Source organism: Anoplolepis gracilipes, chromosome 2 (assembly GCF_047496725.1).
Source record: "Anoplolepis gracilipes chromosome 2, ASM4749672v1, whole genome shotgun sequence".
Lineage (NCBI taxonomy): Eukaryota > Metazoa > Arthropoda > Insecta > Hymenoptera > Formicidae > Anoplolepis > Anoplolepis gracilipes.
The window spans coordinates 19,112,341-19,127,818 of NC_132971.1; the positions used below are offsets into that span (position 1 = coordinate 19,112,341).

The following is a 15,478-nucleotide window of genomic DNA, read 5'->3' on the forward strand; positions in this document are numbered from 1 at the left end:
ATACATCAAAGTTATATAGAAAATTACTTGAAAATGTCTTCTTACAATTAATCTACATCTAACTCTTCTTATTATCGTGTTTATCATTATTGATAAAAAAAAATGCTGTATTTATACCAATGAATACAAATATTTAATCAGCTGTGTACATACATCCTGTTTTACATCATCAATTTCTTACGCATAACGCTAAATACAATCCCGGTTAGGACTAATACGTGTTATAATGTGTGTATGTATGTATGTATGTCCATGCAACATATGTCGTCAAACGACACATTCCACATACCGGCTTACCTCGGGGGATAATCACAAATTAATTAATGGTCGTATAGACGTCAACGAATATAAGCCGTACCGTAATAATGGCGCTGTCGACGACGATTAAAAGGCCGCGACGAAAAGATGACGCAGAGAGAAAGTCAGGGGCTCTGTAACGTGTATACGCCTATGTCCGGTCATTGCACTACATAATTCCTTCTCCTTTTTAACCTCACGCGCAGCAATGATCGCTCTACGATCGTGTCAGAGCTCAGAATTTCATCGAATTATTTCTCCATTTGTTGTTGCAATTGTGTTTCTCGCGATCATATTTCGGTCGACCGTTTCCGGAATGCTAGTGCACGTCGAGCAAGCCGGAAGGCCGTGTCATTTTGCGCATAACACGGAGCGAACGTGAGAGAGAAGGTCATGTGCCGCCTTCGTTATCATGAAAGTTGCGCTTTCGGAAGTCGCAACTTTCTCACTAGTGCAAATGCCTCGGCAAACTTGAACTTGTTTTTTGTTTAACAGAAACTTGATGAAGGAATTTGTCGAGGAGGTGTAATATCTTTTCAAATCTTAAGATTAAATCTTTATTAAATAAATATAAATATAATAAGTGAAAGAAAATAAATATAATCGATAAATTAATTAAACGTTCTATTGCTTCAAAATACACGATTTAATTTAACAGTTATTCCAAAGTGTATATTTTTAATGTATTTTTTGTTCACTTTTTAAAATTTTTCAATATTTATTAATTTGTTTATAGTTGCTGAAAAATGGACCGAAGAGAAGCTGGATATCTAGTTAATAAACTTATTTATTATATTTTTTTCTTTCAAAGAGTGTGCGGCCAAAATGTTTTTTCAATTTTTCTTCAGTCGATTTTCAAATTAATTTTGTGATAAAATGAAAGATAATTACAAGTAGATTACAATTATATAAGTCAGAGTGTAGCCTTTTATCGTTCCAAAGAAAATAAGCTCCAAAGATTTCAGTTCGATCGGCATAACATAAAAAATAAAAAAATTAAATATAATTTATACAAACAAAATATAAAATAATAAATCTTAATATTCGCGAAAAACAATACGACTCGAAGTTAATTGAAGTTTCACATTGTTTCGAAAATATTTCTCAATTGGGGACTGGGGAGAAAAGATTTATGCAAAAGTGCAATTTAACGTAGAGAGATAACGAGAAGGGTGAAACACGTGTATGATAAACGCTTGACCAATATAGAATTGACCTTGTTGAGCTACTGGCAAGAAGTATCGCGCACTTCCGGTTGATCATTTACGTATCAAGGTTTCACGATCAAAAGTATGCGCATATATACGCGACGTATATCTATCGTTCTTAATTGCTGTTTATCTTGGAGGCGTAATTACCAATGACGAATATCGTCCGAATGTAACTCCTGTTTCAATTTTTTCTATCATTTGATAACTCAATTGAACGACGATAAGATACCGGCGATCTTGATAATTGATGAGATGCTAAATTTTTGCAAATGTATAAGTCGTGATTTTTAGAAATGTTTACAAATAAGTAACAATTCTATGATAAACTCTACTTCTAATTTAATATAACTACTTAGGCGATAAATTAAAGAAAAATTTAAGTAATTTATGGTTTTCATTAATTGTCCAACATTTTTATAATTAATGAAAAGATAAGACTTTCATAGATATTTATAAATAATAACAAATAATACCATTTATTACTGTTTGAATAATAATTATTATATAAGTGTTTATGTGAATGTTTTTATTAAATGATAAACTATTTATTACTTTTTAAATAATAATTATATGATCAATTGTGCAAATATTTTAGCTAGTAGTAAGATAAATTGTATATCTCTTCGTCTCATTCATTTCTTTTTTGGCGATTAGATGGTCATGTATGTAAATTATTTACTTCTATTAAATTCGCGTATATACATATATGTATATACACGTATTTGTATATGCGATTATTTTTTCCAACTTATTTAAGTATAGATATTAAAATATATTTGCATGTATGACAAGTTGAGAGAATTATTGATATTTATCTATTATTAATACATTTTTATTATCTATGATTTTAATAGTTTAATATGACGTTCTTATATAAATAAACATATCCGTTTCTCACATTGTGGTACAATTTTTTTTAGTGTTTATAGAGATATTTTTCTATATTTTTTTAGAGATATTATTTATAAATATTTTTTATAAAATAGAGTAATTCATGTAAATTTAAATAGTTTAAGAGAAGCTGCGTAATCTTTACAAAATAACGTTTCATAATTTATAGCATATATGTATAGGTTAATTAAATTTTCATTAAATATTTAAATACGAAAAATATATTTTTAATAGAAAAAATAAAAAATTACTTTGTTAAAATGCCAAATATAGAATTTTAGAATCTATTAAATAAAAATTTCTCTCTCATGTGTATAATACAATTGTAAAATATAAATCGTACTGGCAAATGTGATTTCATAAAATCAAAACTTTACTCACCTTTGGCCCATCCAGTCAACACGTTTCCGAGATACGCGACCTTGTAGGAAGGATCATACTCAGTTATCGACACGTTGCCTCTGTGTCGTCTCCAGAGTCGGCCCAGTCCTCTTTTCAAGGATCTCAGTGTTCTCTGACCGAACTCCTTGCTTGCGCCGGCCGGTTGTACCATGCCAGCATTCTCATCGATAGGATCCGCGACGACATCACCCATCGTCTTCATCTTCGCGTTTTTCTCACCCGCGGAGAATTTCTCCCCGAATTTTCGCGTTTGTTTTGAGTTCACGTAAAAAAAAATTCCTTCTCGCCCGAAACACCACACTACATCGTGTCACTGCTGCTTTGATGTGTTTTATTGTTCGATGTCGGAGAAGAGATAAATCTCTTGCTTGTACGGCTAAGGTAGACGAGAGCTGTTTCGAGACTCTTGATCGATGTCAGCGGTCGAGGGAGATTGTAAAACTCGAATAAATTGTCAGCACTTTAAGCGGCTGCCGATCACTTAGACAGGAACTGTCTGTTATTCGTCGATTTCAAGGCCGTTCTCTTTCCTCTATCGTTGCTCACGCGTGCGCGGAAAAGTCACAGCTACGTCCTTTCGTGTGACCCCGCGTATCATCTCCTTTTCTTCCGCGAGTGTCACTGTGCGTTCTTCTTGCCCGCCGGCGAAATTCACGATACGTCTCTGAAATAAAAAAATTAATGATTATTGACACAAGGTTTAAAAATTTGTTTTATACAAGGTTATTAGTGACACCGCTCAATCTATATACATGCTAGTTTTTCGAATATAATAGATTCGATTAGAAACGTGTAAAATATGTAATTCGTAAAAGTAGGTTAATGAAGGTAGATCGATTGAAATTTATTGGGTCCTGATCGAATTCGTTTAATTCAATATAATCTTGTTGATTTTTCTAATACTATCAAATATGTGGTAATTAAAAATTCGATTTTTGCAAAATTGTTGAAATCATTATTTAATAAATAAATATTTATCAAAAAAAAAACTTCCTTTCATTTGTTCTCTTTTATTTTTTTTAGATTTTTGATCATATTAAAAGATACAAATTATATATGGGAAATCGAAGCTAAAAATATGTTATGCAAATGAATTATTTACATGAATTAGAGATTGATGTCTAAAAGTTTTTGATGTTCACTCTTCTGACTGTTTTATCGTTATAATAAAATTATTAATAAAATTTCTTTATTTAAAATTTATTTTTGTTTCGCAATAACGTTATGAGCGTCCGAAAAGTTGCAAGGTTAAGTTTACAAGTATAATAAAAAAATTTTAATCGTAGAAACACAAAAATTGACTCTGTCAATTTTCACGTTGATCGTATATCAATCATAAAATCATAAAATCCCTTGTGAAAGAAATAATTTAAAAAAAGAATTCTTTTAAGAAAATTTCCCAATTTAATTTAGATTGTGCAAAATACTCTTGTCCATACAAAAATAAAATAATATAGAAAAAGAAAAAAGAGAGCAAGAAAATACTTTTTAATTGTTCAAGGGGTCTCTCTATAATCTGGAAAATCAAGAAGATTGCCTTCAAACGCTTAAAAAGATTAATTGATAAATAAAAATAACGGTGAATAATCTATTCAAATTATGTAGAAAAAATTTCTCAAACATTCTTTCTGATCTTTCAAAATATTGTTACTAAAATTCTAGGTAATAAAATATTTTAAAAAATCTTTTAGTGTAACTTCTTAGAATAAGTTTTTTTCATTGTGTGCGTTTTCTAATAGTTTTCACTAATCTAAAAGAAAAACACAGAGCGCCATTTAAGTTTTAAGTAGATTTGCAAATGTACTAAAAAAACTGAATAGCTTTTGTAAGATAAATATTTTTTACTTGCATAATATTTTCATTTTTTTATCACTAAAAATTACAGTAAATTACAGAATATGTACACTGCATATTCAATATTTTGTTAAGACGTTGAATATATTGTATATACAGAAATAGGTATATATATATATATTTATATAATACATATATTTTGAACATATAATTTTTACAACTTGGCTTGCCAGCAGCTTACAAACTTACAATATAAAAGTAAAATGTTTCAAATTAATAAAGAAAATATTTTTTTAATCAGAAGGATAGTTAATAATCGATCAAACTGGCAAATAAACTTATTTATTTAGTTAGATGTTTGATATACAGACGATGTTTCGACTTTTGGTTTAGGTTCTTATCAAGTCTTAAGTTAACGATGTAACGGTTAGGAGTAAAAATTCAAACGTTACATTTATACGTCAAATAGTGGAAAAAATATTTTTTTTAATTTCTTGGATCTAAAATTTCATAAGAATACTCTGATTTTTCCTATAAAAGGAGTTCCTGAGAATTCTAGGTTTTCTATATTTTTGCAGAAAATTGACATCCTGGTGAGAGAAACTAATGCAAAAAAAAATTCGTGAAATACGTAAATTAATAAATTATAATCAGAAATTGTATCGGAATTTTTCGTCATAAAAAATAAAATAATATAAAAGCATTAATTATTTTTCCTTGGAGAAAAAAAAACTTGTAATTATTAGCTAATTATTTAGACACTTTCAATTGATATCAAATTAGTTTTTTCCGGTATGCCTCGTGGAACTATTATACATAACTAGTACGAACAAAAAATAAAATTGCGCGTTTTTTACAGAAATTATGCAAACATGAAAAATTACTTTTCACGCAACGCACGATAGACGTGCAGAACTGACGTTGATAAGAATTTAAAGAAGAACGAAAAGTAAACTTACGGTTTCGTGACTTTTTAGTACAAGGCTCTTGCCTATACTATGTTCGTTTTAAGACCGTTCTATACGAGATGTAATGAGTACGCACGTTTGTCCGATTAATTTATCTCAACGGAAATTACGGTTTTCACCGGAAGTCTTACCAGCCGGACTACCGCAAGATTTCTCAATCTTCATTAAAATTCGTTTAACGCAAACATTCGTTCACATAATAAATACAATTTTTGTTTAATAATAAGACTTAATAAAATAAAAATCTTTAAAATAAAGGTATTAGTTTGTTTAATATACGCAATATAAATTATATAGAAATAAAATTATATAAAATTAAAATAAATATTCCATGATTTTTTACAAACAATTTCTCAATTATTTTACCGTTATCATTAAAAAGATTGATCGCGAATACAAATTCAGTTTTCTGAAGAAGAACTATTTCGCGCACTGCTGGAGCATGGCGGTCGGTTGCCTCAACATTGCGAAAGAATATTGCGGGAGAAATATTTCCGGACTCGTATGAAACATTTTTTTGCCTCTTCTGGGAGATGCGTTCTTCTAGTTCTAAAATTAACTATTATTATTCGCTGAATGTCCCGCATTATCACGCTACACTGCTATGTTGTTTACGAACAATTCTCATAATTGAAACATGTGCGTCCAGCGCGGATAATTTGTACGCTTTTGTATAACCGGCATAGTTATGCAGTGACAGGTGGACTTATTGTTACGTTTAAACGTGACTTACCGCGCTTCTTGCTAAATAACGTGAAAGATAAAAATTGTGACAGCACGCTTTCATAATCCATCGCCCATGCGAATCCTTTGCTGTTATAAATATATACAATTAAAAAAATAATTTTTCAGCGTCAAAAATATTTTTTAGAAAATTCATCAAAAAATATTATATGTTTTTAATATTTACGGAATTACTTTTGAAATTTGTTAAATATCAACGTATCAACATGTTGACTTCTGTGTGTGTAATATATATACATATTAATTAGTTACATAATGAATCGTATTAGAATAAACAAATAATATACCTCACTCACACTAATAACGCATCTTACTCGTATTATCTATTGAATTTAATCATTCGTAAAAGAAGTATTCAATCCAACCTTGAAGTTTAGCAAAAAATTTGTGACGTATATGTGTATCAAGTGGTACAATAATTATTCCTTTTTTTCAAGTAGAACATTTGTCATCAAGAAATGTACATTTTTAACGTGCGAAACAAGCGAGTTTTTTTCAATGCGTATAGTCACGTGGCATAGATACAATGTATATCAACAATTTTTATTTTGCTCCAAAAAGCATATAAAAAAACATACATGATTATCGCGTAACAGTCATTATTTGAATTTTTACGTTCAAAACATTACAATCTTGAGGCATAAAAAAGTGACAGGTCTAACAACATATCGCAACAATATAAAAACAAGTATGTTTGAACTATAATCTCTCATTTAAACATACATTTAAATACACGTGATATTGTGTAAGTTATGCAATTAGGCTAATAGGACAAATCGTTCTGTGAATGAAAAAGAAGTAAAATAACAAGTTTTCGTGTCCTTTTATGATGACTATATCGCATGTTTCATATTATATAAATATTATATTTTATATAATTTTTATATACCTAGATGAAATAAAGTTAATATTCGTTTTAAAATCTAGAGGTTTGAAACTCAAGAAAACGTTTCGTCATCGCGTTTTTTTACGATTGAAAGAATCTCGAGATGCGTAATTCCATAAAAAGAATCCGCAAGGCAAATATTTATATTCTCGTGTAGAGCACATCTATAAAATATCCGAGGATAAACTTAAAAATGGTTCGGCAGATTTGCATCTACAGAAGAGTGAATAATTATAATGTCTGAAATGAAAAGTAAGTGATTTATTAAAAATAAATCACTACAGATTTATTGATTGTCTCTGTCATTATTGTCTGTATCTAAAAATGTTTACGCCTTCGGGAAAGACAAATGGTGCATAAAACCATTCGTCTAATTCACGTTCTCCACAGTCATTGTCTTGCGGAGCAAGTCACATTACGTCAAGACTGACATTGATCACATGAATTGCTGATTGTCCGTGTATTTTGTTATAAATATAGTACGGTTTATTACCGCAATATGCAGTTTGGTAATCTTTGCCGGTTAAAATAAAAAGAAGAAAAAAAACAAAAAAAAAAAAAAAATACCGAATAAGACACTCTGATAACGATGTCGATCTTGCTTCCTCGCGCTTCTCAGTCGCGAACGTTTAACCCGTGCAGGTATTTAACCCGGCGTTAGGCGTAATATTTTTCCTTTATTTTGCTTTGGTTCTTAAAACAACTTTGTCTTAACATTATGTTAATATATCAGGCATTAAAATATGTCAAAACAGTAAAGAACAAATTTGTAAATATTACAATAGATAAAAAAAATCGCAGTGTGTAGTAATATGGCTTAAAATAATATCTATTTGTATCTATTAGATATTGCGACCTAACGAAGAGTTAATCCTGATGTCGGGAAGCACGTGCATCAATTAAAATCTCGCAAACAACTCGAGGCCGCTCAATCCAGATGAACTTTATTTTTAGTAATGCTATAGATGAGAACTATATGCTTATGTTATTAACATATAAATGTTTTGATTAAAATTGTGAATTTTAATTAATTTAATTAAATAAAAATTAAATGGATATATTTATACAGAAACCAAAATGTTCTGCATTATAAATCAAAAAAATAATAAGATACTTTATTACCTTTAAACTAAAAGTAAATTAAGCTATTTTTAAATATTTTAAGCTAAATTCATTAAAGTAAATTAAAAAACACACAATAAGTAAAACATAATTATTTGCTGACATTCGTAATTTCACTCCGCTATTGTGTTATCTCACTGTACTATTATACAGTACTAAATCACTTTCTGGCGCGTTATGTAATTATAAAAGAATTTATAAATATATCTTACTAGGGAACTCAGTAATAAAGGTAATTTACACTGTTACATAACCCCGGCACTTTGAATGATTTCATTACTGCTAATTATTACTACTAAAAAATAATCATTTTTTATATTCACCATCTTGTCTTTATAGGAATGTTATACAAGTCGCTGTTACTGTTGTAATGACGCAAGAAACATTGAAAAGACAACTACTCTATGCACGTACAACCGTTTATTTGCTAATTAGTCTTTTCTACTATATAGGCAGAAATACAGGACAGAAAGCAGACCAACGGAATATTCCGCTGACACGTGAGCAAACGCGAAGAAATCGTTTTAACTTAATCTTTTCCGCCTGATTATAACACCTGCCATCACTAGGAATAATTATTTACTCATATGCTATGATATTATATTATATAGTGAAATTCCTTCTTATTATTGTTAAAAAGAGAGTAAGTATTCGTATATTTTTTTATTTAATTTATAAATTTATGCGTATTTAATACATAAATATATTCTCACGTTATTGTTTTGCACAGTCCGCTTCAGAATTCCTTAAAAATATAGGTGAAATCGCGTAGAACATAAATGGACTTTTATTCTTTGATTTTATAAAGCAAGTTTGTTTTCCATTATAATAACATTGCAATGATAACGCGAGAAAAAATAAATAAGAACTAATACATTATGTATCCACATTCATACCTAATGCATAAATTAATTTATTTATTCATACAAGAAAATTTTCTAAAACACGTGAAGTACGCGCATGCATATCATCAGATATCATATCGATTGCACATTACATATATACGTGACGCGGCCACAGATTTGAATCTTTCAGCAGCATGAAATTGCTAAATCGTGAAAAAATAAATATATTTAGCAAACACACGAAATACGATATGATCGCCCGTTCACAATGTCACGGAATTATAAATAACTTGATTATACCTGAAGCTTTCGTTGGTATAATATGATGTCAATGATAGATGAAGATCTATCTGAGATAATCTAGAATTCCCCCAACTTATATTATAATGATATAATTCGTGGTACGCAAATTATTCGATTATTTGCTAAACGGATTTCTAGGTAATAAGCGTTTAATCGAAGGTCGTAATGCGTTGTAATATTATAACTATAAACGTTCATTTATCTCGGTAATTCAATCTAAAAAAATCTGTAAATCGACCAAGATTGACGAAAAAAACAAAACGAACAATTGCATCTAGATAATCACTAAAAAAATACATGATTATAAAGTATTCTATTCTGCAGGATAAGTGTTAGGTTGAGTGTTTTATTAGCATGCGACAAAAATAATATAATTGCTGATATTTTTTCTTTCTCCTTGTGCGTTTTTGCCGAGTCTTTTTCGTCAGGTTATAAATATTTCATGAATTAAATTTCTACCAATTAACATTGATGTTAAATTTTGTAATAAATTTTCAAAACTGTAATTTTATGCTAATTAATTTACAAATATCTAGGTTGATGTATTTTATAAAAAACAAATTCGTAGATTCAGGTGACCTAGAACGTGCGAAGAATCTACGAATATACTTGACATTGTGAGAAATATGTTAGAAAGACAATGTTGATATAAAGTCATTGTCAAGTCATGTAAAGTAATTTTGTTGTTATAATGGCGTAGTGTTGACAACTAAGCTTAAATAATAGCGAAGCAAAGTAAAGGATCAATCATATCTTCATCTATACACGTAGCTTTTTTAAAGAAATCAACTTTTTAACATGCAATAAGATATGCTGTCTATTATAAAAGTCAATTCAAGATATGTAATGATATAACTATATAATGACCAATTTTTCACGATCCTTATTGGTGTATTATGATTTATTGAATTATTGAATTATTAATATAATATGAATAATACAATTTTTTTCTTTGTTCTATTATATTCAATGATAGAGTGCTAAAGAGTTAAAGTCGATTATTAAGTTAAGGTTAAAGTTGACAAAATCAGTCCCATCAGAATAGAATTGACAAAACATTATATGACGCACATCAAATTCCATGTCTGATTAATCTTATCGATGACTTCATACATTGTTGTTCAATAATATCCTCAACGCTTTTGCACGTGTATGTAATTGTCATCATTGTATTTATCATTCCAAAACATCATTAAATATATATTTTAAATATTTGCTGTAAAAAAATCATTGAAAACAATTTATATATGCATAGGTATTATTAATGATGAAAATATGATAAATAATGTGTATCATAAATTTGAACAGATATTTCATGTCTTTTATTATAACTGATTAAGTATTATATAAATTTTTATTGATAATTAAGAACAAACAACATAAAATATTTTTTATATATTTTTAAGATTTAAAATTTCCAAGTTCTATACCTTTTAAATTTCATAGAATAAGATTCCAGTTTTAATTTTTACATAAAAAAAAGTTTACAATTCTACATATAAATTGTAATATTCCGAATGTGTTTCTTATATTTTTATTCTAATAATTAATAGAAAATGAATAATACTAAAATCATAAAAAAAATAATAGTCGAGTCTCGACTATTACAGTTATTACAATTCAACATATTGTGAGTCTGCTAGAAATTACACTGCAATTTTTTCCACGTTTTTCATCACGTCATCGGTAGATACTCGACATACTCGACAAAAATCTCACGCTCGTTGTCAAGCGTCAATGTAGCGAGAGCCATTTAACATCTCTCTTCTCGCGAAAGTGGTTCAATTCAAGAGCGAATGAAAGAGAGAGAATCGGACGAAAGAAACAGAAGAGTAAAGTTAAAGAGAGATGGGGAAAGAAAAGACATTTTCGCCGTCTGTAATTGTTGCGGTGGGTCGAGTCGCAAGACAACGACTTGCGAAAAAAAAAAAAAAAGAGAAAAGAAATGGAGCATGTCCTTTACAACACCGTCGTATCGTCCCACGATTGTATGCTAAGACGATACTCTCGCGACGGGTATATATTGCACCCAACACTTCGCGGGAACTGATTTCTAAACGACTGCTATTTGCCATAGGATCGCGAATGTTGCGAAATATGACTTACGATTGCAAAATTTACGCCAGTCGATGACTCGCGGTCGCAGCTTTTCCGACTGCATCATGAGAAACTATTCTATTAAACGCGCATCTTTTCTCTAATAAGTTAAATTTCCAATGTAATATATATATATATATATATATATATATATATATATATATTGTATATAGGGATAATTACAATATTTTAATACGTCGATTTTAATGTAATTTTAAATGTTGATATTATTATTGTTTGTCTATTTTATTTACATTCAAAACTAATTATATGTAATACACATCTCAAAATAATTTTTTTTTTAAATGGAGAGGAAAAACTCTATGTATAAGTAACAAAAATAATTTTTAAAAATCATGTAAATATTCTAATTAATATTAAATCCTTAAAACTTAACGATATCTATAAATTTAATGTGTGTAACATTGGATTCCTTTTTTATAACAGATACAACTGAAAGAGGTCTTTTAAAGATCAAATATTCGACGAAAATGATCAAAGAATAACATTACTTACAATATTACAATATGTCGATATTACTTTGAACTTTTGCTATTTTTTAATTATATTATTTATTGATATGCAAGATGATAATATCGACTTTGATAAATTAAACTTGCATATACAAAAATTATCGTAGCAAAGTATCGAAATCTTTTAATACATATCTTTTGTATCACGAATGATATAAAAAGAGCGGAGTAAACGGTGCATCGACGATGTATAGTGGATATGATAAAAACGCGAGTAGGGATACTCTTGTAACGGGCATTCTCGGACCCGTTGGAAGGCCGTTGACTCCGCAAAACTTTCGCCGGCGCTTTCATGTAAAGCAAATACAAAGACATAATAATCTAGACATTGCAAAAAAAAAAAAAAAAAAAAAAAATGCTCAATATCATCACCGCAATTGATAACTTTTCGATAAGAGTGTGCAAATTTTTTCGTTGAAAAAATGTTATATCTCTCGTATTCTTACTATCAACGTAAATTATTACTACATGTAATAATTATGAAGGCTATTAAAAATACGATTCAATTAAAATTTTTAATACAATTCTTAATCGAGGATTAAAATCACACTGCCATTTATATAACGAGATATTAATATATGTAAATTAGCATTATTGCAATTATTTGAAATGGAATACTAGTATTTTAATTATACTATACGGTTCACAAGTTGCATTCGAATATTATAATATATATATATATATATATATATATATATATATATATACGATTTACGGTATACTCCTGATCACTTCACTTGTCCGATCTGGGATGTTGTATCAGTTCCGGCATTGCATCTGCGCGAACTGTACGAAGTAACGAAAGGAAATAAACAGATGATGAGGAGATTGCAATCACGTTTATGAGTTCGATCCGAGCAATAGCTCGCAATAACTCGTTCGGCATCGCAAAGGTAACGTCAACCGTGCCAACTCCTCGAAGCTACTAAAAGTCAGTCATCGTCTTCGTTCCGGCTGTTTGCTTCTCGCTTTACAACGGAGGTATACCTATATCACGTAGCCGTAGCCGCATTGTAAAACCGCCGCGCGATGCGGTGAATATAAAATTCGCAAAGACATTTAACGCGACGTCAAACGCGGATTCCCGATCGGCGGCGGTGGCGGCCACCGATGCATTCTACGTCTTCCCGGACAAGGAAGAGCGAGGAAATGCGGCTTCTTCGCGGTCTCCCGCACGCCGGGAGACTTTCTCACGCGAAAAGGCGTCGTATATATTTGTAGTATCCCGAATATATCCGTCTCTCTTTCTCTTCCGGCGGCAGTTGGCCACGGCAGCGGGTCCTAATTGCGATCTCTTACGACCACCGCCTACGCGTAACCGCAGTCATTTAAATTTGTGTCATTATAATCCGTGTGCGCGGGACGAGGTGCGAGGGGAAAGACCTCCGACCGCTTGGGAGGAGGGGACGGTGAAATCCGGATAGATTCTCTCTTTCGGCGAAAAACTCCATTCCTTTCGGGAAAGGAGAGATGTAACAATGGCCGACGTGTCTCACGGATATCGCTCAATTGATTTGGCATGCGAAACATTCACTTTCGAAACGTAATGATTAATTACAAGACTTAGCGCAAAAAGAGTCGTCAAGTTATTCTAATCGTTATTATTCTGAATTATTGTTTCCGAATTGAATTACAGTTTCTTTGTTACTTATTTGAAATTTTGTTTTTGTACCGATTGTTATCATCTTGAATTATTTTTTGTAATTAATTAATAATGTCACGTACGTGAAGAAAGTACTAGTACTTGAATTTTAAATCTATGTTTATATGTCTTTCACAGTTTTTTTTTTCGACTACTTTTCATGATTCTTTGTTGCAAAATTTAAAATTCCGAATAGTCTACACATATACAATTAGTTAAACCTGTTTTATTAATATATTTAACAGCAATTTATTGTGCAAAATAGATAGTGCAGAAATATGTTTCATAAGGAAAGCTATAAAAATGATAGCAAGGAAGAAAGCTGGTGTTTATGAAACACTGTAATATTAACAGAAGGTCTCCTGTAGGAAGTACACTTGATGCGGTTAACATGAATGAATTTGCATCATAATAGGGTCGCACATATTAAGAATGATGCGCTAATGTTTCTAGTGTATCAGCATAATTACCTTGTAATTATCTTTCTTGCAATGTGTTACGTAAATGCGTAAACTGACTGGTATGCCGCTTAATCAAAATAAGAATCAGTATTTTTCCGTATTTTTGTTTATCTCTATCATCTTTTTTCTCGATCATTGTAAATAGCAAGAACGAGGAAACTCGGACTGAAATACACACAAAAACCACTTTTTTATATAGTCAGACTTTCAGAATCTTTAACATTAAGTTATTGATATGACGTCTACGAATGTTCGAACGAAATCGGGATAAATTCGACAATTTATTTTGTTTGAGTTCAATTCTTAAAAAACAAAAAACTAACACGAGACTACAACTTTAATTGTTTTTAGAGAAATGCGTGTGTTTACCTACTAAAATTATTTTTGAATAAACTGACAACGAGAAAAATATAACTATATGAGTCTGATGCATGTTTTGGAAGAAATTCCTTAAAAATATTATATCACTATGAAAAATACGATCGTGTTTTTTGTTTGTGCTGTTTTGTTATTGAAATTTGCCCATATTTTACAAAGATAAATTTTATTTTAGTTCCCATATGTTTTTTTCACCTTCAATCGGTTTACACAAGAACTGATTGATAGCTTTCGATGTTCTTGTGCGAAAATAATCGATTTCAAATTAATCAAAACTTTCGCAAATGGCATAAAATACATACAAGAAACTCACATGTTTATATATATATATATATATATATATATATATATATATATATATATATATATTCTCCGTATACTAATCCGATTGATTTGCAGTAACGACGTAAAGATGATCTGTGTGAAGTCAAGGATCTACATAACGTTATCGCTTTCAACGGCCTGAATTCGAGCGAATCACATGCACGATCAATGCTGACACGAAGAACTGTATCGCCGTAGACTACGGCAAAAAATCGCAACCACTTTCTACAATGTCCTAGTTATAAAGTCGTGATTGCATTTCGACGTATTTACCACAGGGATCACACGTTTGCGATCATTGTCCCGCTGACCGCATCATCATCAACGTCGTCGTCGGATGTCTAATCATCTAGATCGACCGATCGACAGCGCAAGAAGAATTCAAAAGACGAAAAATTCATTTGAAAAACATTAACATTCAACATCATCGCCGTCTACAAAATACTCCGTCGATCATCTATTCGCAACGACCGATCGTAAAATTTCATGTCTGAATGCGACACGTGTGCAAATGGGAACGCTAAAAAGCCAAGGTCGCTTTTTCAAATATCTGACCGCGCTGTCAGATAAACCTATGAAG

The 15,478-nt window shown here is 30.5% G+C and overlaps 1 protein-coding gene across 2 annotated transcripts in view; it reads right to left on the reverse strand.

The window, feature by feature from the left end:
- Window positions 1-15,478, reverse strand: part of LOC140674406 (uncharacterized) — a 61,978-nt gene that overhangs the window by 26,854 nt on the left and 19,646 nt on the right. For both annotated transcript variants that reach the window (XM_072907914.1, XM_072907921.1), the window contains exon 2: window positions 2,781-3,465. In XM_072907914.1, the coding sequence (XP_072764015.1) occupies window positions 2,781-3,003 (223 nt within the window). In that variant the 5' untranslated portion in view covers window positions 3,004-3,465. The remainder of the gene's footprint in view (window positions 1-2,780; window positions 3,466-15,478) is intronic.